Here is a 23,632-nt window from a genome sequence, read left to right on the forward strand (position 1 = left end):
GATCCTATGACCCCAGCTGACTTCCTGCCCTTTGGGCAGGGGGCTGGACTCGATCTCCCGAGGTCCCTTCCAGCCCTAATGTCTATGAAATCATGTCCCCTGGACTGGCTCTAGCAGTGCCATGACAGCCATGTGGCTGCATGCATTTGAAGCAGCATGGGTGTGTGCTCCAGCTCTGAAGAACACAGCCGGATCAGGCCTTTTCCAGCCAGGGCCCGTTAGAGCAGGGCTGTGCAGAGGGACACAGCTTTGGCCTCAGCCCTTCCATGCCTACCTACAGCAGACTGGGAAGACAGGTCGCAAGTGCAAAGAGCTGTGAGCCAGCCACTTCAAGCCAGCTGCTGCCCAGTCTGGACCCAAGAATTCACCACTCAGTGCTACAGCAGTAGTGGCAGCCTTGCCCTTAAGCCAGGAGTCCTGGCTCCCAGTGCCTGGGGCTGGGGTCCAGTGGCATTTGCAGCTTTCCTGGGGCAGTGAAAGTTCCCAGAAGACCCTCAGCCAGCACAAGCACCACTGGGCTGCTGCTGGCAGAGACCAGCTAGTGAACCATGTTCCTGACAGGGGAGACTGCTCCAGCACCATGACCAGCTGAGCCTGAAAATGGGGCAGCTCCATGGACACAGGATCAGTAGGAGCACACAGGGGCCAGCACACCCTCTGCCCCAGGCAGGAGGAAGGAAGGGCACATCTCAGGTTTAGAGAGGAGCTTCTAGGCAGCTAGGGAGAAAGCCACACATGGAGAAGCACTGGTGGGGACACACAGCAGAGCCACAGCCACACTTTTGGCCTTCCCAAGCTGGGCAGCCCATGTCTTGCAGCTCTCTGTACCTTCATGACTCTCTTGATGCCATTGATGGCAGCAGTAAGGAGCGAGCGGATCTTGTGCTCGTCCTGGCAGTAGTCCGCATGCCGCAGGCACATGAAGAGGATGTAGCTTGGCAGTGTTGGAAGGGTACCAGGGATGTGCTGAGGCTGGAAGTCTGGAAGGGGAGGAAGAGAAAACTCAGTCTGCAACAGGCCCTTCCCTAGATGGAAGGGAGCATCATGTCATGGCACCAAGTTGCTCCTTCCTGAAGTCAGGCTGCGTCTCACCTGACCCGGTGGGACAGCGAGCCCACAACATCACCTCCCTGCATACAGGGTCTATTGAAAGAAGTCCCTGGGTGCAAAAAAGCCACTCGGACAGGAGGAACAACAAAATGCAGACCCAGTCTCCCCACCCGCCATAGTGCTACTCCTATGGGCTTCCATGAATTCTCACACCCCAAGTCCCAATCCATATAGATGGGCTGGGCTGGCTTGAAAAATTTAACTAGAGCAGCTCTGGGTTTAGCCCAGCCCTACTTGAATAGCACCCAGTACTGGGCACAGTGCTGCTATACACAGCTGGCTGAAGCCCCATGGGGCACATCTCTCCCCTGCCCCACCAGCCAGGATGTGCCAGTCTGCCTTTCCTGGCAGCCGCTGCACTCTTCTGCTGGCATCTTAATTCTTTATGGTATTTGGGAAGAAAGCCTTGAGCTGCCTTCAATGACTTGCCTCTGCCAAGGCACTAGCCAGACTTTGTCCCTGCTGGGGTAACCTGGGAAGCCAAGCTGCATGACGCCCAGGCTGCCAGCCTCAAGAGCTGGTCCAAGCTGCTGTCTCAGAAGAACAAGGTGTTTAGACACCCTCTTCTTCAGCAGGCATACTGCTGGCAGAGGGCTGCTCTCCATGTGCAGAGCATCATTAGAGCCCATCCTGGCACCTCTTCCCAAGCTGACAGTTTTATGGCAGGGATGGTGCTTTGCTTCAGCAGGGTTGGGGCAGCCCTGACCACCACTTCAGTGTCCACATGGGCCCTCCTGCAACATCTGTGCAGCGTCAGAAGCTTTGCCAGGAAGTGGGGACCTGAGCCTGTTTGTCTCAGCCCCAGGCCTTCTGCTTCCCCTCAGAGCTGGTAATGCTGCCCACCCCTCCTCTTGAGGAAGCTTGTCACCACGGTTGACACATGGCCATGGCAGACCCGCCACCCCAGCACAAAAAAGGCAATGCATCAGCCCCAGCATCCTGGCCAGAGCCCAGCTCATAGCCTGCTGTAGGCAGCTTATCTGGCATTTCACTAGGCTGAGGAGGTGCCCCCCAGAGCATCTTGCCCCTGCCTAGCATGAGAGGAGAGGGGCACAAATGGGACTTGGTACTGCTGCTTTGCTGTCCCCTCTGGCTTCCCTTTCAGAGACAAACCCCCAAAGTTTTGAAGTGACAGAGGAACCTCAAAAAGCCTATCAAGCATGCAAGTCCTGGGCACAGGCCTGACCCCAAGAGAAGCTTACAGCACAGGGAAGCCCTGGGCTTGGACATATCACCTGCAGCAAGTCAAGAAGGGGGATGTTTGCCCCCTCTGCTCCTTCCCCAGCTCCAAAGCTGTTCAGCTCATCCCCATGTTCAGCCAGAGCACAGATGCTCCTCGTACAGCTTCCCACCCCCGCAGCCGTCATCCCCAGATTGTCTCACACCCTCATCAGGCCTGGCAGCCTGCAAGGAGCCCTGCCACTGCCCAAAGCACCTTCCAGTGAGCATGAGCATTGTCCTGGGTGGTCCTTGGAGCACGGATGATGCACTAGAGCAGCAGGAGGCCTGGGGAGTCCACAGCAGCATGGAGGCACTGCCTTGGAGCAGAGGGAGCTGCCCAGCCCCCACAGCAGGGCACAACCCCTTACCAGTGATGATGGTCCTGACCAGGCGCTCTTCATCCTCTCCTCTGCATCTCAGCATGCCCTGGAAGGGCCCACTTGGGTATGGGACCTCCAGGGGCCTCTCCTGCTCTGCAGGTGTTGCCCTCTGTCCCCCGATGGCCTCTCTGGTTGCTGCTGAGGGAAGAGAGTGTTAAAACCAAGGCATCTCCTTGCTTTGGGGCCACAGACCCAGCTTTCCTGAACTGGCTGGTCTAGAGGCACTCAGGGTGCCACTGGTACCCATGCAAGTCTTTCCTGCAGAGCTCACGCCAAGAATGCCAGGCTCCAGGCAGAGCCAGTTGCTGCTCAGGACGAGGTAGAGCTGGGCTTGTTTGGGAGATCAGCCAGGCTGAGTTAAACAGCACCATGGGACAGAGAGCAATTGCCAGATGCTTCTGCATGCCACGTGCTGGACTGGAGGCTGCCAGATTGCCCTGCAGAGCAGCCACTGCCTGGCAGAACCAGGCAAGTTGTGAATTCCCTGTTCTCACTCCCACTAAGGGGAAATCTAGGGCTCTTGCAGGGCAGATCCAGGCTTCTGGGTACAGAGAAGCACACAGTGCCTCAGAAGCAAGACCACCACTAAGCCAAGCAGTCCCCATGTTTCCCCGCTGCTCCAGGGAGGTCTGTAGCGCTCAGGACAGGGCTTCTCGGCCAGCCCAGCCCCGCCCCGCCCCGCCCCACCCCAGGTGCTGCAGTCTAGGTTTACATGAAGGCTGCGTGGGCGCTTTCCCATTACAGGACAACAAGCAGCAGAAGGCAAACCCAGAATAGCAGCTAGAGGTATGTTTCCTGGGAGCAGATCTGTTAACGAGAAGCTTCACTGCCCATCTGCAGAGGTCTGAGCAGATGGGCAGCACTGGCACCATGGCTCTCTGCTGCTCAAGGGATGCAGAAAAAAGAAAGAAGGGACATGGTTGCCACTGAGCATCTGGCACAGCATGCGAGGATGCTGGGAGAAGGGTCACTGTCACCCCCAGAAGGCGGTAGCCATTTGCAGGGGGCTTAGGAGGGGGTTGGACAGAGGCTCAGCAGCCACTACCAGGAGGGCTGCAGAACCTTCCCGAGGCGTCCCATGATCCAAGCTGCAGCCCAGACACCCACCAGCCCCATGGCTCCTGCAGTGCTTAAGCCCTGCACTTTCTACCTAGGGGTGGGGAGACAGGGTAGGGTCCTGCTAGGGGGAGGACCAGCCTCTACTGCTTCATTGCTACAGAGACACTTGCCTGCAGGGTCCTGGATCTGCTTCATGTAGTTCTTCAGCTGTTTCTGGAGCTTGAGCTTGCTCCTTTCCTGCCTCTGCAGCTGCTCTGACAGCTCCTGAGGGGGCCACACGGGCCAAGGATCAGAGAGCCCTTTTCAGCCACCCCCAGCACAGGGACAGGAGCTCCTTGCTCTCAGATGCTACCACCTTGTGCTAGGGCCAGGCCTAGCCAAGAGGCAGGCTCTGGCCAGGTGAGCAGAGCAGAGAATGGGGAGGGTGCGTCTCAGCACACAGTGCTCCCAGGGCAGGAGGGATGCTATTGCCCGGCATGCCAACTGGCCAGTGCGCAAGGCCCGAGCTGGCCCCACAGCACGTACAGCTGGGCAGTGGGCAACAACCCCGAAGCCCAGGCCCCTTTACCAAGTTCTCCTCCTTCAGCTGCACGATCTGGCACTGAAGCCCATCTCCGCTCTGCTGGTGCTGCAGGTCCTGGATCAGGCTCTGCTGCTGCCAGGTGAGCCGCTTCAGTGCGCGGATGTCCTGCTGGAGGCCTTCCTGCTCCTGCTCATGCTGCTGCTGCTGCTCTTGCAGCTGCTCCTCCAGCAGCCTGTGGAAGGAGCGTGTCAAGGGAGGCCCTGGAGCAAGCCACCAGGAAGTGCAAGTCTCCTCCCTCTCGAGGCTTTCCAGAGGCTGAAAGGCACTTGCCTGGGATGCTTTAGGACTAGGAGAGCCTGCACCTGTGCAGGGGTTGGATTCCATGGCTCTGAAAATCCCTACCAACCTTTTAGACAAAAAAGGCAACCAGAAGGTGGATGAAGCTTCATGAAGCACACCCTTTGCCCCTCCAAGGGGGAAATAAACAGTGAACCCCATTTGCCAGGTGGGAAAGAATGCCTCTTAGCCTCTCTAGCTTCTTTAAATCCAAAGCAGAGACTCATCTAAAACCCGGAAGTCCTGGTTTCTAGCCCTCAGCTCCTAGGTACCTCATTTCTGGGACAGGCTTGCTAAGTACCAGCTGGCTGCTGCACGCTATCTTCCGAGTGGTTTGTTTTAGGTGCTGAAGCAGAACGGCTTCCCTAGCTGCTAGATGTGGGGCAACAGCCGAGCATGCCATGATAGGGCTTCTGCCCAGGCCAGGCTCTACCTTTGTCTACTAGTGAGCCTGCTGGGGTGGGAGATGCTACATTATCCCAGCAACCCCTCCCCAAGTGCCAGTGCAGACTGCACTGGGCTCCACAGATACTCTACTGAGAGAGTGGATCCAGACTTCTCCTCTAATTCTCAGGGAAGCTGAGCAGTCAAAGAGCTGCCAGCCAGTTCATACAGAGCAAGGGACAGACTCAGCTTGAACTCTAGCCCCTGAAAGCTGTCTCTTGAAGTTCTGCCAACTCCAGGAAGACGGCTGTAGCCAAGAGGCATCACTTACCTACGCTGGAAATGCGGCACGAGATCCCAGCCTGCTGAGACAGGGGGCTGTGCATGCAGCCAGGGAGGAAATGCCACCATCATATCTTATGTGGCAATGCCTTGCTCAAATGCCCTTTGTTTTCATGCAGTTGAAGGCTCACTAATTTAAACCAGAGGTCAGTAGATAGAAGTGAGCCCCTGCTTTCAGAAGACTTGTTTAAAAATAAAATAAAAACGGTAAGATTTGGCACCTGCACCTTGCACAAAAGCAGGCATTCTGCTTCCTGCTTAAAAGGATTCAAGGGGAGGCACACTTGGCAAGGCTGAAGCCTGGCATACTCAGCCGCTGCAGCACAGGTTTATGGCAGCTGTCCCCCCCCTCCCCCAAAGCAAAAAAACTCCCAAGCAAGCTGGGAGTGCTGGGGCCTCCCCTCTCCTGTGGGCTTCGCTTCCCCCTAGTCTCCCACAATGCATGGTTCTTTCACCAAGAGGCGAGGCTGCCAAGCAGCCCAGCCCAGGAGCAAGAGTGGAAGCACAAACATGCGTACATGGCGCCACAGCACTTCAGTGGCAAAAGGGCAATGGCATCCTAGCGAGGTGTTTGGAGTTTTTTTGGGGGGTTTTTTTTGTTTGTTTTTTTGAATAATCTGAAGAGTTCTGTGGGGGAAAAAAGCCATTTTTCGAGTAGCCAGTTCAGCTGTCCCAGAGCATCTGTGTGCGCATCTGAATGGATAGGAGCTGGAGTCTGAGCCAGGATCACTGTACGCATTAGCTGCTCGATGACAGCTGGAAGCTCGATTGGTATTTGCATCTTCACACAGTTGAGTGCCAAACACCGAATCATAACCCTATGCAAACAGCTCTGACCTGGCTCTGCACCACACCTCTGCCCCACCAGGGTAGCAGGAGATGGGGCAGATTATGAACACCCCACCATGCTCCAGACCTGCCAAGGGGGAAGGAGCAGCATGTAGACGCTCACCTGTTGGTAACCTGGACAGCATCATACGCATGCTTCAAGTCCTCCTCCACCATTGTCTCAGGGCTCCTGTTCAGTCCAAAGAGCTCAGCAATGTACTGGTGGGGAGAAGGCAGCTGCTGAAAGTCAGGCCTTCAGGTGGAAGTGCATGTCCCAAGACCTGCTGCCCGAGCCAGGGGGAGGGGGTGGAGGCAGGTACCTTACCCAGGGCCTGAGGAGCTTCTTGTCCTCATGAGCCAGCTGTGCCTTTGTCTTGTGTAGCTCCTCCTGAGTCCTAACCAGCTCCTTTCTGACAGCATTGAGCTGCCCCAGGAGGATGCAAGTCTTCAATGGGTCCTGCTCACCATCGCTGCTCAAGGAAGATGTAGTGCTGTCCGAGCTGGCCCTGTACTGCTCAGGTATCAGCCTCCAGGGATCCTTCTCCTGGTTCAGAGGCTGGGATGGAGACTGGGCAGGAGGAAAAGTGTGGCTTGGGGAGGATGTTTTTACTCGAACACCTTGGTATCTGTAGCCACCCACTCAACGAGAGCCCGAGACAACCCACCTCTGCTGGGGATGCTGATGGAGCTCTGAAGCACAAGGGGCCATGTGGGACAGAGGCTTGTAAAGTTTAACGAGGGGCACCATAGGCCAGCAGGAGACAGGACCCTTGCACATTTGTGGGGAAAGGCCTCAAAACAGATAATAAGCAATTGGCCTGACAGTGCCAGAAGGAGAGGGAGCCAACTGCTTAAGAAAGCAATTGTAACAGCCACTTCCTGGATGCCAGGGGTGGGACCACCTTTGACAGGGCTGGAGAACAGTGCACAGGCAGCTGGCTGGGCCATAGCCTGCAGGGCTGCTGGCAGGGGACCCCTGTGCAAGCACAAGATGAGCACAGGACTCTGGATCATGTCTGCCAGCGTTCCCTAGGGAGGGGGTGGGGAGAAGGAGGATTGTCCAAAAAAAGTGAAGCAAGCCTGGCTGTCGCTCATGTCCTTCAGGCATGAACTTTCCTGTTTGTGGGAGGCCTTTGGCATTGGGAGATGTAGTTCCCAGTGTATGTGGAGCACTGAGCACCTTGTGGAGCACATTTTGGACACAAGTTCTTGGGTCCAGCCCCACAGCTGCCTGCAAAGCAGCGATGGCCAGGCAACCCAAGCTCAGTGAAACAGCCTAGCAGGTGAGCCCGATGCCAGCCCCATCACTCCTGAGAGCAGGGGCTGGAAAGCAGTTTGTACTCTGCCAGTGCAGACAAGGGAAGGCTGTACATACAGATGGTCCTTTCTAGCCAACAGGACTGATCAGGCCAGGCCACAGCACAGGTAAGGCCCCATTTTCCCCCCTGACACCTGTGCCCATGATGGGACAGGATGGAAGGGGAGGATATATGACAGTCTGGCAGCCAGGATCCTAGCCGCATACCTCCTGCACTCCTGCTTGCAGCCAGCCAAAAGAATGGGGTTGGCCACGGTCTACATCCGGGGGCCAAACCACCCCCGCTCCTCAGGGGAAAGCAGGCAGGAGCAGAGTGCCATCTCACCTCTATCTGCTGAATGGGTTCATCCCGGGATAGGGCTGTGGACCCAGACTGGTAGCTGCTCTCCGAGTCCAGAATACTGTCAGAAGATGGGGACCTCCTGAAGCCTGTGGTGTGCTGATTTGGAAGAAAAAGGGATGGGGCTGCATTACAACAAAGGTCAGGAACCCAGCGGCCATCACATCAGGAGTGCAACAGGCCAGAGCACGGGACTCTGAACACACCTGCACTGTTGTGGCCCGGACAGTCCAGCCCAGCTGCAGCCACGACTAAGTACATGAGGCAGGATACCCACCCCTGCATATGGGCTCGACATCTTCCCATAGGGCCGGAGAGATACTCGCCTCTTCGCTTTTTAGGGAGCATGGCTGAAGCTGGTCACCTTACAACTCCCAGAAGCTTCGGCCCAAAGTCACAGTCCAAGGCCATTTGGCACCTGGTCCCAGTCAAGGGAACAGGGTTCTGGGCACCTCCCTCAACACCTTGTAAACACCATCTGGCATGTGCACACAGCCATCCTCCAAGGGGGCCTGGAGACTGCTGCTGCCAGAGCCCCAGCCATGAGGGCACAGCTCTTCCACTGATGCAAGCACCACTTGTGGGTGAGCAGCTACTCTATGTCCCCCACAACCCCCACTCCCTGCTTCACCTACATTTAGCTGCATCCTTTCATCTTGCACCTTGTTATAAAGCCCCTCTCCATGGTGCCCCCGAGACAGCATCAGTCCTGCCCCAGCCTGGCCCTCATGCTCTCACCTTGTGGAAGGCCACCTCCTCCCGCAGGTTCTCATAGCCTTGCTCCAGGCGGGCATACTCCTTCACCAGGCTCTGGTAGCGAGACCTCTCCTCCTCCAGCTCGCACTGCAGCTCTCTGCTTTCCACCGACAGGCGCTGGCACATTTTTTCTGGAGCAGGGTGGAAGACCCGAGTGGAGAAGGCAGCACCCATCTGCAGGACTGAGCCCAGGGTGGGCCTACCAAGGGGATCCAAGACTTGCTCACCCCACCCAGGGAGGTCAGGGCCAGGGCTGACCCCAGAAGCCCAGCAACTATACATCTTACAGGGCAGAGCTGCCACACTGCTCTTGCAGGGAACCCACTGACAGCCCAGGAGACTGGGCAGAAGGCTTGGCCTCTCCCTGTTCTGGATGGAAAAGGATCACACTGGTCTCTGGGATCAGCCAGGCTGAGCTCCCAGGGTACTAGGTTGTAAGCAGCCTGTACTTGTAAAAAGTGCCAACAAGGCACTTGGCTCTGTCTTAGTGCAAGAAAGGAGGCAAAGACAGGGGGCATGGCCCACAGCCTCAGGCACAAGGTCCCTGCCCCTCACCTTGTGTCTGGAGATTTTTTTCTTTGCTTAAAATTTTCCATATTCCAAGCCAAATTAGCCAAAACAAAAAAAAGTTCCAAATCAGAGAACCACTCTGTCCAGAACCATGAGTGGCCCTACAACCAGCAAACATCCTCCACCCCCACCTGGGGCTTCAGATGTTTCCAAAACCTTTGGCAGGCATCTTATGTGCAGGCCCAAGCCCAGAGGCTTGGAGTTTAGATGCCTCAGAGTTTTGCTTGCCCTCAGCCTTAAGGCCCCAGGGAAAAAGAGTCTCTCCTTTCCATAAAGTGGGCTTAAAGCTAAGAGCTGCCCGAAACGGGAAGATAAGTGGGAGGTTTACTATACATTGCCTTGGCAGGTACTGTGGCAGGAAGCCACCTTTGTTTCTCCCAAAAAAATCTCTGCCCTGTGACAATTTGGTCAGGATGGGCCCAGCAGAGGAGATGCACCTTTACCCTGTCTCTTTAGGTAACTTGAGCTGGCTACAGTCCTGAGGGAGGGGGGAAGCCTGCTCCCCCTGCCTACGTGACTGGTATCAGCTACCTGGGTGAGGGGCATCTACCTGGTGGGCTAGAGTCTGCCCGGCAACTAGCGATGTAATTCAGATTGGTTGGCCGACAGCCAACAGGTGCTGGCCCCCATTGGACCAGGTGAATGAGGTCACAGGGGCTATATAAGTTAAGACTGCCCAGGAGGAGGGGGCAGCAGCCATGCGGAGGACTCGCACTTAAAGAGGAGCTTGACCATCTGAAACTGGCTCTTCCCCTCCGTAACTCCTGAGTGAGGAATGGCCTGCCTCCAGAGGGGATCTCCAACAGCCTCGGGATGATGCTTGTGGTCTAGTTAGATATCTAACTGGCAGTAACTCAGATGTGTGATCAAAAGGCTACCTCAGCCAGATTGTTTTCCTCAATGGGATTTCCATGACATTGCTCCATCTTGTACCCTATTTTCACCCTACCCCTGTAATCAATAAAGTTCTCCTTTGTGACCGGTGTAGGAGACTTAGAGGGGTGGGTCTAAATTATGCCTAAGAGGCCCCTTAGGTCTGCGGACTAAGGGAGACTTCCCTTTTTGGCCCCTGACTTGGGGAAGTGCCCCAAGTGCTTGTACTGGGTCAAGTGCCCATTGGGCTATTAGGCCTGTGTTTCCCCAAAGACACAGGGCTGAGAGAGTCCCATTTTGGGGTGGTAGCAGCTACATTACCCCCAGGCTAGTGAGTGTGCTCCAGGAAGGGGGTCAGCCAGACGCGAGGCGCCCCCAGGGAGGCACTCCGAGCCGGGAAGGTGGTCAGGTGCAGGGAGGTGGGTGGCTCAATGCAGGAGCGCCCCCTACTGGCTCGCCACAGGTACTATCCCTGTGCCAGGACAGCAGGTCTTCCCCAGTGTGGCTAGGAAGACTGCCTCCATGGTCACAGTGTTTTCTTTACCAGGTAAGCACATTGACTTATGCAAGCACATTGTAGGGCAGACCTTACAATGGAGAGACTACAGGACCTGATCCTGTTCAGCCTTCACAAAAAGGCAGCGGAGGGGGGACCTGGTGACCATCTATAAACTCACTAGGGGACGGGGGGGCGGGGACCAGAAGGGTTTGGGGGAGACCTCGTTTCCCCTAGCACCCCCTGGCACAACAAGGAATAAAAACGGCCACAAGTTGTTGGAGAGGTGGTTTAGATTAGACATCTGTAAGAATCACTTCACGGTCAGGGCAGCTAGGATCTGGAACCAACTTCCTAGGGAAGTGGTGCTGGCTCCTACCCTGGGGCTCTTTAAGAAAAGGCTTGATGCCTACCTGGCTGGAGTCATTTGAGTCCAGTCTTTTTCTCCTGCCCAGGCGGGGGGTCGGGCTTGGTGATCTACAAGGTCCCTTCCGACCCGACTTCTATGATTCTATGACTTTTATTAGTAAGTGTTTAGGATTGAAAATCCAAGAAAAGATGACAAAGCCGGTAGGGAAATAACAGATCGCCCAAGCGAGGGACTAACAATAGAGGGATGTGGGTGCAGCGGGGAACACAACTAGGTTACAGGAGATGCAATGACTACTTTTGATCTGAGCCTTCAAGGAGGCTGAGAAGGGAGGTGTCTGGACATGATCATAACACAATATGAACGAGTCCAGAGCTACCAGGGCAGTAGGACCAGGAAAAAAAAAAAAAAAAAAAAAAGGAGGTGAGGGGCCTACATGGGAACAGCCTGAGCAGAACCTGATGAGCCCCAAGGAAGTAGTGTAGCAAGTTTGGACTGAGGCGGCAGAGCCCCCGAGGTCCAAGGGGCTCCCTGTCACCAGGTTAGTCTGGGCCAAGTGACCGGGAGGCTGGCTCATCATACAGCCACTGGGATCCCTCCCTCCTGGAAGAGCAGAAGCTAAAAAAAAAAAAAAGTCAGCCCTGGGTGCAGAAGTGCAAGTCACCGCCAGCCACCAGCCTCCTCTGTGCCCCTCAGTGGGGGAGTCAAATCCACTTACCAGGTGGCCCCAAACCCACACACTGGCTCCCTCCCCACAGGACAGGCAGCAGCCACCAGGCTGGCAGGGCTAGGGCAGAACTGACCTTCCACATCCTTGGACTGCTCCAGGACGCGCCGGTTCAGAGCGTCATTCTCTTCCTTCAGATTGGACTTGGCAACTTCCAACTCCGTCATACGCTGGGGAAGGGAGACAAGGGGTTGGCAGGGTGGCACCGATGGGAGCACAGCACCATGCTGCAGGTGTAGAAACATTACAGGCTGCCAAACCCCACCCCACCAGCCCTGGCCAGGGTCAGGACTGCTATGGGAGCAGCCAGATGATGAACAGAGGGGAAGAGCTGGTCAGAGTACTGGACACTGGCCAGGCAGGGACACCTGTCACACTACCCTGTACCAGCTCACTGCAGCTGCCAGGACATGGGATGCCCATGAGCTCAGCAGGTTGGTTTCTGGGGCACAGACTGCCATCTCCCATACAGCAGGGATGGTGGCACTGGGCCAGGGTGGGGGTAGCTTTGGTTCCTTTGCACTTAGGAGCCCCGTCCCCTTCCCTCAACAGGGCTCTGCAGGAAGAGCTGCCCAGAGCCAGAAGCCAGTCCCCCATAGGCACCTGTTTCAGCTGCTCAAGCTCCTGGCACAGCCTCCTCTCTGAGCTCCTCTTCTCCAGCTCCATGCGCTGTAGCTGTTCCTGCAGGCCCTGGATGTGCTGGTCCTGTGCCTTGTCCTCACGCAGTTGCTGCATCTCACCACACAGCCGCTCCACCTCCTCGGCATGGGAGGTACTCAGCACCGAGAGCTGCTCCAAGAGGCTCCGGTTCTCCCGGGCCTTGGGGGAGGCAGCAGGAAGCAGTGACCAATTTCAGGGTCTGGGTGCCCTCACACCCAGGTGTAGTTTGGGCCAGACAAGCCATCAACCTCAAGCCCTGACTCCCCAGCACCTTCCCACAACCCAGGTGGTGACAGACCCTTGGCAGCTGGGAAGACTGAGGCACAGAAAGGATGCAACTGGCCACACCCATGACAAGTCAGAGTCCTAGCCAAAGCTGGGACCCAGGAGCCTGCCCTGCTGTTTCCTACTTCCCCCAACACTGCAGTGCATGGTCCCAGCCTCCCATTCCACAAACCGCCCCTGGCTGCAGGCATAAGGTGCCAAGCCAGAACCATTGGTCCCTTTGCACCCAGCCTGCTGCAGGTCCCAGGTGCCCCACGTATACAGGCTTAGCATACATTTATGGTTCCCTCATGAGGGAGTTTCTGTACAAGGCCCTCACGCAGCATGGGCTATGGGGGAGCTCCCAAGCAGCAGGCCACATTCTCCCAGTCGTCACCAACTCCCTCCCTCCCCGACCAGCCGGTCCCCATGCTGCAAGCACTGGGGTATGCAGTGGCTACAGGTCCACCTTGCCAGACACAAGACCTGTGGGGACCATGCAGCCCAGCACGGCCACATCACATCCATGTAGGTGAGGGCAGTGCAGCAACACTTCCCTGGGGGCCCCTAGAGGAGCATCCTGCCCAGATCAGGGCTCAGCACTCCCCTGTACCCAGCATTCGCCACCAACGTCAGGAGGCTGCCCAGGACCTTGCTGAGCCCATGTGCTAGACTGGCACAGCCCAGTCCTCACCCAGATGTGTAGTAGCTGCTCTGCTAGACACCAGGTCTCCAGGGGAATGGACCACCCCTAACCCAAGGACTTTTTGGAGGGCCCTGCCTGCCAGTCCTGACCTTCTTGGAGGCACCTGTCTGCTGCTGTCATGGTATAGCCATACCCATGAGCTGCCAGCCCAGACAGCTTTGAGTGCAGCCCACTCAGAGGGGGCAGGATGAGTTTGTGGCATTCCTGGCATAGAGATGGTACCCCACTAATATAAACACATGGTGGGGGGGCAGTAACCCCACTCTATCCCATATCCTGACTTTCTGCACCCCTGAAGGCCTCTGGAAAGGGTCAGAAAATGAACCAGGGGAACTTTAAATGAAGCCTCTCCCCTCCCCAAGACCAAATAAGCCATTAGCCAGGCGCTGACAGATGGCAACTCCAAGAAACACTCAGTGACTGAACGTGGTGCGCAAGAGTGAATCAAGCCAGGAACGCATCCCGCCCTCGGCTGCCCTGGGAACCAGCAGATCCAGGCCAGTTCCAGAAGCAGCATGCTGCCTGCTGGGGCCAGCTTGAGACAACCCCCTCTCATTTCAGGGAGAAGAGGGAGGGCAGTGGTCCCATCTACCCAGGCTGCAGGCTTCTAATTCCCCTATTAGGTACTGGGGATCATTAGCCACCCAAGCAGAGTTAAAAGTAAGGAAAGCAGCTTCCAGCCACTTGGACTGCAAAAAGATCTAAACTCTTAACACCCACTCATGCAGATGAGACACTGCATGGCTACGTCTAGACCAAGTTTCACCTCTGCCAAGACATCAGGCCTCTGTCTCTGCTTTTAAAGCAGCCGTCAGTACAGCTGGAACAAGGAGCCAAGCCTCTTTAGTCCTGCTGTGCAGATGGGAGGCAGGGAGAAGGGGAGGGGGCTCCCTCCCCACCAGGTACATTCAATAGGTCATATCCTAAGAGCAGAGGCAGGTGGAAGATTTCACCAAATGGATGGGAATGTAGCTACCTCTGGGGTGGCAAAGTAGATCTGGGTGATGGACAAGCAGCAGTGCTGACAAGGGACAGACTCCTGGAGCCTTAATGTTAGGGAGGGAAGGAATTTACAGAGGCCAAAACAAGTGTCCCAGGTAGCCAGAGCTGCACCACAGGAAGCCAGCAAGCATGCACTCTGCTCCAAGACCCACTACCCTGCCAGAGGACCAGGCGAGCCTGCTCAACTCCAGCACCATCCCCAAGCAGGGGTAGGACCAGGCAAGATGCCAGTGCACCCACCTGCTCATCCAGCTTGCACTGGAGCTGCATCACTTTGATCTCCATGCCCTTGTGGAGTTGTTTGTAATGTTCGACTGACCGTGCCTTGATACGGAGCTGCTTCAGCTCCCTGCGGGCCCGAGAACGCCGGAAACAGCACTGCAGGTAGACGGCAGCACAGCGGAGGCGGGCATAGTGGGAGCGAGCCAGCCAGCCCCTCACAGCTGCCTGGATCACCCTGGCCTTCTGGTGCAGCACCATCTGGGTGGGAGGGATGAGCCATGGAGGGATTTGCAGGCATGGCATGGAGCTCTGCATGCCCCCCACACCACCACCACCACCACCAAGTGCCACAACCTGCCTCTAGAAGATACCAAGTGGGCTCCCCACTCAACCTCAAAAACGAGCAGCAGAGTGCCTGGGGCATCCCAGGACACCATAGGCCCAGGCATCACTCCACCCAGTTGCCTGCTACCTTAGGCTCTGGTCACCTCTTGGTGTCCAGATCCAAGAGCAGCATCCCTGAGCACCAAACAAAAAAGAGACCTTGCCCCCTACCCCAGAGAGCAAGCCCCACATCCCACTTCCCACCCCCCAGGGCCAGATAGGACTCGTACCACTTTGTACAGGTGCCTGGCAAACATGCCACGGGTGAAGGCCTGGACGGTGATGACGGCCACACGGATGCGCAGGTAAGACCGCCTGGCTAGTGCCATCTTGATGTTCTTCTGCAGGATCACAGCGGCCTTGGCCCTCCGCAGGTCCCCGACCAGCCTGCCCAGAAGGAACAGCATGCCAGGCACAACAGCCAGGACCTGCTCTCCCCAACCCAACCCCCAGACAGGGCTTCTCTCCAGTGCATGAGCCTCTGCAGGCACCTAGGGCTGCCAAGCAGGACCATGGGCCAAGCCCCACAACCCTCCTCCCTTAGCTTGCAGCTGTGGCACTGTTCCAGCCACTACCACTGCAGCTGGTGCTCTAGCTAGACAGGAAGAGCCCTGCTGAGACCAGCTGCTGGCAAGCCCAGCCTGTGTCCCCACTTCCCTGCTGGCTGGCAGGGCCAGGCCTCACCTCCTGGCCAGAAGGCCCCGGGCAAAGCGCTGGATACAGACAGCAGCTGCACGCACAAGCAGGAAGCGCCTCCTGCCCAGCCAGCCCCGGAGGTTGCTCTGGAGAATCATGCAGGCTGCACGCAGCGTCTTGGCTCGCAGCTCCTCCAGGAAGGCCACCTGGCCAGCGCGCAGGAACACCTTCCTCCTCCCACACTGGTACTTGCTGGGATCCTGAAGCAAGAGTCCCCAGAGGGGTGAGAAGGGCTGGCTCCATAGACAGGGCGAGGTCTGCAAGGCCCAGGGGATCTGGACCCAGCCTGGTTCAGCTCATCTATAACTCCCTCTGGACCAACTTACTCGCACTACAATGCACATGGGCTCCACAGCCTCTGGGACTCACCCAGGCAGGGTCACACCGTGAACAAGCCCTGCACTAGCCAAGCCTAGAGAGCCTTCTGCTGTTGTGCAGGCTGCACTAGCCCCACAGACAAGTCTTCATCTGCCACCCCTTCAGCCTGCAGCAAGGTCAAGTAAACCCAGAGGGATGGAGGGCAGGCTCAGTGCTGTCCCCCACTGATGAGGAGCTAATGGCTCTTCCCGTTAGATGGATTTTTTTTAATTGCACAACTCCCAGCAAACCAGGGTACCTCAGAGCACGGGATCCTGGCAGGCAGCTTTTGTACAGCAGTGCTGTGGGGCCTCAAACCCCAGGCAGACTGCACCTTCCCAAGGCACCACCACAGGAGCCCCAACTATGAGCCATCTTTATTTTGGAGGGGGAAAACTGTGGGACACATTGCCTGGCCAGACAACCGCAGCCTGCTAAGAACAGGAGGCACTTGAACATCACCCCCAGAGAGTCTGAGTTGACTGAAGTTTGAGATCCAAGAAGTGTAGCTTGGTGTGGAGGGGTGGAAGAGGCCCAGCGGAGGCTGTTCAGCACATTTGGTGGGATCAGAATAGACAGGACAGATGGGAGGTGGGGATCCAGCATCCCCTGCCGGCAGAAAGTCTGGGTCTAGAGGCCACCTCCACCCACTCCATACTCAGGCTGGAACAAAAGCTGGCAGCTTCTCCAACCAAGCCTCCTGGACAGGCAGCTGCTGCCTCCATCATGCCCATATGGGGCACACTAAAAAGGTACCACCACTGGCACAGCATAGGGCTGTGCTGGAGAGCACTCCAAATCAAGTATTAGATGCTCAGAGAAGATCCCTGCCCCTCCCATCCCAAGACCTGGGGCTTACTCTGAGCAGTCTCTCAAGAACTAGCCTGCAGCTCTTTTTCTCATCATCCCCACTCAGCTCCACGTGGCTCATCAGCGCCCTGTACCGGCTGAAGAAGTCCTCATATGTCCACCTGCAGAGGAAAGCCATGGCTACAATAAGAGTGCTGGCAAGCAAGAGAGAGACACTGCCTGGAGTGAAGCAGGGAACTGGGTCAGTCGTACCTGGATGGGTACCCCGAGGCACTGATCTGGATGGTTTCCAGGATACCACAGGCCCGCAGCTGCTCAATGGCTCGCTTTGAGTCAAACCTAGGAGAGACCGGAGCTGGTCCCCTGCCAGAAACCCTGGCCCTGCCCATGCACCAGTTGCAGACATGCTCAGGCATGAGCCACACTCGGGCCCAGCTCAGGTCAGCTCATTAGCAAGTCCCGTTGCAGCAGGAGGTGCTGGAGAAGGAGCTGGGCACCTAGCTCTTGGGGCAGGAATGGAGTAGGAGCACTGCCAGGCCAGAGTCGGGGCCCTGCCTTCAGCTGAGGGGACAACAGGTGTGCTCTCACATCAGCCCCGCTGTGGGGACCAAGCGTGTTCCCTCCAGTTTTAAAACAAAACCCAGCCAACTGTAGTGGGAAAGGCCTGCCTGAGGTGTCCACCCCTTCACTCCCAGCATGCCAGGGGACTGCCATGCTTACTCGAAGGGTCGCTTGAAGTCATTGGGCTTGATGCAGCGGATGTAGTGTGGAGTGGTGCAGCCCAGCATCTCCATCAGCTTGTGCAGTGAAGCCTTGAACTGCAGAGGATGGGGACAGAGCGAGATGGGTCAGACACATGCTGCTGCAGGGGGGCCAGCCAGGTTGGGGGCAGCTTCTGGGCCCCTGCCAAGGACCACGCTGACTCCAGAGGACTGATCCTGGCAGAGCCACGGTTCTACTCAAAGCCAAGACAAGGGAATAGACAGGCAGGCAGCATGGAGGCCAGAGGTACCCCAGGACCCAGGCCAAAGGCTGGTTCAGGTGACAGAGCGTGGGCTCCCAGATACCCCATTGCCCCTCCATGCTGAGGAGACATCTTGTTAGGTTTCTGATGCAGCCCAGCCAGGCCGGAAGCAGACTGGAGGCAAGTACCAGCACCTCAGCCATGCAGCAAAGCATAGCAGCTCAGACCCAGTCTGTGTGGAAGACTAGGACCCAAAGCTTTGGCTTGGAGGGAGATGGGTCTCATTTCCAGCACAGCCAAGGGAAAGGGCCTGGACCCATGTGCACAGACAGACAGCCAGAGACCTGGACTAGAAGTTCACCTTGATGATTCCCAAAAAGGCTGGGCACCGACAGCTCCTAGAAGCAAGCAGGACCCCGGGGGGGGGGGGGAGGAGGGGGCACAGGGGACTGAAGAACTGAGGCATTTAAGGCCCTCTCCACATGCTAGAGAGATGCCAGCCTGATGCTGCTTTGGCAGCCAACTGCCCTGGCTCTAGGACAAGCAGACTCAGGGGCTTCTTGTTCTGTACCTGAATGGAGATGGGCTTCCTGTGCTCCTTGTTGGTGCCTGGCAGGGACTTTCTGCTAGGACGGATGGTCAGCCGGGTCCCATTCGACCTGCGCAGGGAGATGGTGCCATCACAGTCCTCAGGGAATAGCTCTGCTAGCAGCTGTGACTGGGGCCAGAGGGATTAGCAGAATGATCAGGCTAAGCCCAGCAGTGAGCATCAGGTGACACTTCCTAGCAAGCAGGGGCACCCATCTGGTCAGCCAGGGACTCCCACTTGGCAGCATGTCAAAGCCCCAGCCCCAGCCCCAGCCCCACCACTGCACACAGCTTCAAAGGCTCCCAAGTAGGATGCAGACTGCACTTGAGCAAGTGCCTTGGAACAACACCAGTACAGCCAAAGTCTGCTTCTAGCCAGCCCCTGTGGGACAGCTTGCTATCCCAGGGATGCCAGGAAGGAGGTTGTGGGAGACGGCTATAGTCCTGGCCAGGCATCACCCCCTGCCCCCACCAGACTCAGCAAGGCAGCAACTGGGCCCCACTAGGAACAGCAGCATTCAGAGCCCACGGGCACTGAAAAAGCAGAGGGTAGGAATACACACAGAGCACCACGAGTTATCCCCAAAAGCCAGCCCCCCTCCCCATGAGGCCTGGGCCCAAAAAGGGACCACACAAACCCCTTCCCCCAGCACTACTGACATGCCACAGCTTCCAGCCAGTGGTGAGAAGGGGAGGGGGAGTAAAGAACAGCATCATTCACCTCTCAGCAGAGCCCCCAGCACCACTGCCCCAAGGAGGGCAGATGGATTTGGAGAGCACCGAGATGGCTTCCAGACAGAACAGCATCCTCGCCAGCCCTGGAGCCTCTGGCTGTAGCCGAGGGCAGCACGACCCGCTCTGGCACCTTTGGGCTGGGCGGTTTCTACAGGTAGTGCCAAGCGTGGCTCATGCAGGAGGAAAAGTGGGGGCCTGGCGCCCCCTGGTGGAGCAGAGCCTGCGGTTCATGACCTGGCCCGGCTTGCTCCACGTCCAAGAGGCGCCTGCAGCTCTCCCCTGCAGCAGTACCACGTGGGCCGCGCCTCGGGACGTGGAGGATATGGGCAGGATGAGGGAGGCAAGTCAGCCTCCCTCAGAGACAGTTCGCAGCCTCTGGCGTTTGCACCTCAGCTCCAACCCCACCCTCAGCAGAGTGGGGGGCAGCCCTTGCCTGGAGAGGGTGACCCACTGCATGCCACCAAGTGCCCCTGCCAAACCCCAAAACCCTTGGGTCTGCCTTGTCACGGGCACTCAAGGAAGGGATCAGCACTGTTGGCAGATGCCTTGGAGTAGCATGCCCCACAGCTAAGGTTACCCAGCAAGGGGTGGGAGGGTTGTTGCAGAGTCTGCCAGGGCACGCTGTTTCCAGCGCTACCCCCCAGTGACCCTCATGAAATCCATTACTGTTCTGGACCACCTCTTTCCATGCAGGGACCGCGCTACCACCCCCCTCCCCGCAGGAGTCCAAGGAGGCACCTTGCTGGCTCGAAGCAGCCCAATCAGCTCTGCATGGACAGCATCTCTGTTCTTCTCCAGAAACCCTTTGCATTGGTACTCCACCTGCAGGGAACAGTGCAGAGGGGCCCCGTTTGCTCCCAGCAGCCTCCAGGCATTTGGGCAGCTCCACTTCCACTCGGAAACAGCAAAGGGGGAAAAGGGTGCTCCAGGGGCAGCTGGACTCCTTGCTGCCCTGCCACACAGAGCAGATACCCAACCAGGCCAACACCATATGGCTGGCAGCACTGGCTGTGCAGACAGCCATAGGGCCCTGCTCTGAACAGCAGCTGGTGTCAAAAGCAAGACCTTTCAGGAAGGACCAAGACATTATGGTGACACTGGCTAGAGAGGGCAGGGCATCACACTGCCTTTCACCACCACCCAGCAGCCCCAAGAACCCTTTCTACCTTGCCAGCAAAGTGTTGTATGATGAAGGCATCTGCATGCATCTTGGGCTTCTCGAAGTGCAGGCTGTGGTGGAAGTGCTGGTCATAGAGTTTCTGAGCCCAGCTCCCATCACTGCCACTGGGCATCTGTGAGAGGTGGTGGGGCAGGGGTCAGACAGCAGGCAGCCTGGGGACTCTGCCAGCTGAACCCCACCCCCCACCATGTCTTGGTCCTATTTTTACGGCCACCTGGCACCTAGCATCAAGTAACTCTCCACTGGGGAGAAAAATAAAAAAATTGGGAATTCCCTGTTGGCAATGCCCCTGCAAAAAGGCAGTCAGTCTGACCCCTCACCCCACCCACTGCCTATGTCAGCAGATGCCCACTCCAGTCTCTGTAGCACCCCTCACCAGGAGGCAGGGCAGCTGACCAGAAGCTGGTGTTACAGGTTGGGCAGGCCCTGGCCCAGGCAGAGCAGAAGCCTGGCACAGCAGAGACAAGAGGGCAGCTTCCCCTTCCTATCCCCATCCTCCTAGCAAGCTGAAGGCAGCCTCTAGACTATCCTGGAAGAGCCCTCAGCTCTGGTTCTGCCCAGCTGGACACTGAAGATAGCGGGCACAAGCATGAGCAGCTCACCAGAGGGCCCCCAGCAGCCAAGGCAGGGCTGGCCCTGCTAGCCGAGAGCCGTGCCCCAGCCCCCCTCCCACAGCACAGGAGGAGAACATGGACACCATGGCCTGTCTAAGGAGCATTTGCTCCAGGCTGCTTTGCCTAAAGCCACCTGTGGGCCTAGGACTAGAGGGCCCCTTTGCTCAAGTTGGCAACAGATCCCTTGCAGCAGTCCCCAAAAAATGGGCAGGAAGGGGTTCCTTAGGGAGGGGCAGGGCTGCAACTCACCTTGCACTCCTCATTCAGCAGGTCCAGGATGCCAAGCTTAGCCTCAATGAGGTCAAGGCATGGCTGGTTGTCATAAAAGTCAATGAAGGTCCAGGGGATCCCTTCCTCCACATACTCCTCCTGCTCCAGCTTGAAGACATGCTGCAGGAAGGAAAGGGGTGATCACTTGTATGAAGGTAGGGACATGCCTGCAGCACCCCTCTTCTGAGGCCACCTGCATTAAGTGCCAGAAGGACAAAACACCTCAGCCTCTATAGATCTGACTAGCCAGGTGGCCAATGCTTAGCCTCAAGAGGTTGTGCTGCTATGCTCAGCTGGGAGAGGCAAGCCACACAGGATAAGGAGCCTCTCTGCCCTGTGGCCCGATACCATTGCAAGTCCAGGATTCAGGGAGCTGTGGTTATACCCACCCAAGAGACTTGGCCCCATGTTCCAGGTAGACCCTGCTTTGGTCCAAAAGCTGGGGATCAGTCCTTCTTGCAGAGCAAAGACAGTGCTTCTAAAGCCTTCTGCATCCCCTGTGGACTGTGCTCTTTGACAACTCCCCACCTCCACAGCCAGCCAGCCCCTGTCCTACTGAACCAGCTGCAGGCCACCTTCCACCAGGAGATGAGGCAGAAAAAAAAAAAAAAAAAATCTTATTGCCCTTGTTCCAAAAGGCAGAGACCCCCCCAGGGCTGGGAAAAGCACAGCAAGACCCTGTGACATGGATGCAGATCCCTTCCTCCCCTAGTGCTATTCATCTCTGCCCCCTAAATAAGCAGGGGCCTCATGAGCCAAAGCATGCTTAACAGACCAGTCCAAGGGAGACTTAAGAGCATTTTACAACTGAGGCTGCCAAAAAACACTACAGCCGTAAAATCCAGGAGTGGGACTGGGGGCATTACAGCTGTGGACCCAGCAAGTAGTAGTCAGGCTGACAGCTGTCCGGCCTTCAGGTAATGCTTCCCCCCAGTAGGACTGCAGGGACTTTACTGGGAGCAGGACAGCAAGGCAGGACAGTACCCAGGGTGAAGAGGATGTCCTGGAAAGGCCCAGATGCCCAAGGCCGTGGGGTGACACTCACCAGGTTGAAGTGCTGCTGGAGCTTCTCGTTGGCATAGTTGATGCAGAACTGCTCAAAGCTGTTGACCCTGAAAGTCTCAAACCTGAGAAGGAAGTGGCAGGGGAGGTGCAGTGAGGGACTGGCTTCAAGACCTAGAGCAGGATGGGTGGAGGAGCACAGGGCAAGAGCCCAAGACCCATCCCCCACCCCATAGCCTCAGTAGTGCCCCCAAGACCTCTGGGGGGGTTGCTTTCTAGAGGCCATGCATGCCAGCACTGCTGCCTTCCCAGCCCAGTGCTCACCACAAGCACCAGCTTAAGCGAGGTAGGATTTGGGAGTGGCTTCCCACTGGCCAAGTCTTCTTCCTCCCCCCTTCCCAGCTCAGAGACTGCAGCTTCAGCCTAGTGCACTGCTGTGAGGCAGTGGCCAGAGCCCCTTGAATTAGACCCCATCCCAGTTTTAAAAATCAGCAAGGGCTGCCCAAAAGCACCTGCCTTGCTCCTGCACCCAGAGGCTTGGCTGCACCCCACTTCACACAGGAGCTAGAGCCTCAGGAGGTAGCCTGCCCCGCCAGCCTCATCCCTACCCATAGATGTCCAGGATGCCGATGGAGGCACGAGGCTTCTCAGATGCCCGCAGAGACCTGTTGATGCGACTCACAACCCACTGGAAGAGCTGCCCATAGATGTGTTTGGCAAGGGCGTCACGGGAGTCCAGCACCTGCTGCCAGGACATGGGCTTCACAAAGGTCTCACTAGCTGTGACAAGCTTGTGGTAGCATAGCCAGCGTGACACCTGCGATGTCTCCAGCCCCAACAGCATGCAGAACAGCTCCAGGGCTTTGTCCTCTGGCTATAGGGAGACAGGGAGGTCTTGCATCACCCTCTGCATAAGTGGGTTTCACTGCAGGTTGGAGGAGGTCTGGGGCATGAGGGCCCATTCAGTGCACATCCTCTTCTCCCAGCTAGCACTAGGAGAGCATCAGGGGATCTGGTGGACCTGAGCTGTATCACCAGACAGCCACCCTAGTCAAAGGAAGTGCACAGGCCCCACCTTTCCTTCAAAGAGCCCCCCACCCAGCAGTTGCTGCAACCAACTCTGTATACAGAGTACCAAATGGCAGTCCACAATGATGCCACCTCCCCTATCCAGGGGTAAAAATACGTGTCCCCCCACCCCCACAAGTGCAAACCGTCCAGAATGGGGGAGGCTCCTGCTCACCTCAATGAAGCAGCTCTCACCATGCCGGGACTTCTTTTTCAGCCTGATGTTGCCCAGGTGCAGGATTGCAGCCAGGATGCTGAACAGCTCCAGCTGGTCAGCTTCAGAGACCCCTGAGAAGCACAGACAGGGTGTTTTACTGTGTAAGGCTGGGGTCAAACGTGTTCTCTACCGCAACTGCAGACCCCTGCAAGCTCCATAACTACCAAGCATACATTTCATTGCTGCAGTCACACCCCTAGCAGGCAGGAAAGCATCTCCAAGCCTCAGGTCACTGCCATGCAGCCCTTCTAGGGCAGAGC

The 23,632-nt window shown here is 57.0% G+C and overlaps 1 protein-coding gene across 2 annotated transcripts in view; it reads right to left on the reverse strand.

The window, feature by feature from the left end:
- Positions 1-23,632, reverse strand: part of LOC109324900 (unconventional myosin-Vb-like) — a 51,180-nt gene that overhangs the window by 5,131 nt on the left and 22,417 nt on the right. The window contains exons 9-31 of one of the 2 annotated variants that reach the window (XM_019557014.1): positions 23,331-23,443; positions 22,696-22,961; positions 22,131-22,212; positions 21,065-21,205; positions 20,188-20,313; positions 19,760-19,843; positions 18,270-18,416; positions 17,455-17,552; positions 16,987-17,073; positions 16,784-16,895; positions 15,556-15,767; positions 15,102-15,258; positions 14,506-14,745; positions 12,237-12,452; positions 11,710-11,803; positions 8,580-8,728; positions 7,827-7,940; positions 6,509-6,751; positions 6,308-6,402; positions 4,339-4,525; positions 3,941-4,034; positions 2,700-2,846; positions 829-980 (exon numbers count right to left, since the gene is read on the reverse strand). In XM_019557014.1, the coding sequence (XP_019412559.1) occupies positions 829-980; positions 2,700-2,846; positions 3,941-4,034; positions 4,339-4,525; positions 6,308-6,402; positions 6,509-6,751; positions 7,827-7,940; positions 8,580-8,728; positions 11,710-11,803; positions 12,237-12,452; positions 14,506-14,745; positions 15,102-15,258; positions 15,556-15,767; positions 16,784-16,895; positions 16,987-17,073; positions 17,455-17,552; positions 18,270-18,416; positions 19,760-19,843; positions 20,188-20,313; positions 21,065-21,205; positions 22,131-22,212; positions 22,696-22,961; positions 23,331-23,443 (3,356 nt within the window). Of the gene's footprint in view, positions 1-828; positions 981-2,699; positions 2,850-3,940; positions 4,035-4,338; positions 4,526-6,307; positions 6,403-6,508; positions 6,752-7,826; positions 7,941-8,579; positions 8,729-11,709; positions 11,804-12,236; positions 12,453-14,505; positions 14,746-15,101; positions 15,259-15,555; positions 15,768-16,783; positions 16,896-16,986; positions 17,074-17,454; positions 17,553-18,269; positions 18,417-19,759; positions 19,844-20,187; positions 20,314-21,064; positions 21,206-22,130; positions 22,213-22,695; positions 22,962-23,330; positions 23,444-23,632 lie in introns of both variants that reach the window. The other variant, XM_019557013.1, reaches the window with a different exon arrangement.

This window comes from Crocodylus porosus, unplaced genomic scaffold (genome assembly GCF_001723895.1).
Source record: "Crocodylus porosus isolate Cpor-Errol unplaced genomic scaffold, CroPor_comp1, whole genome shotgun sequence".
Taxonomy (NCBI): domain Eukaryota; kingdom Metazoa; phylum Chordata; order Crocodylia; family Crocodylidae; genus Crocodylus; species Crocodylus porosus.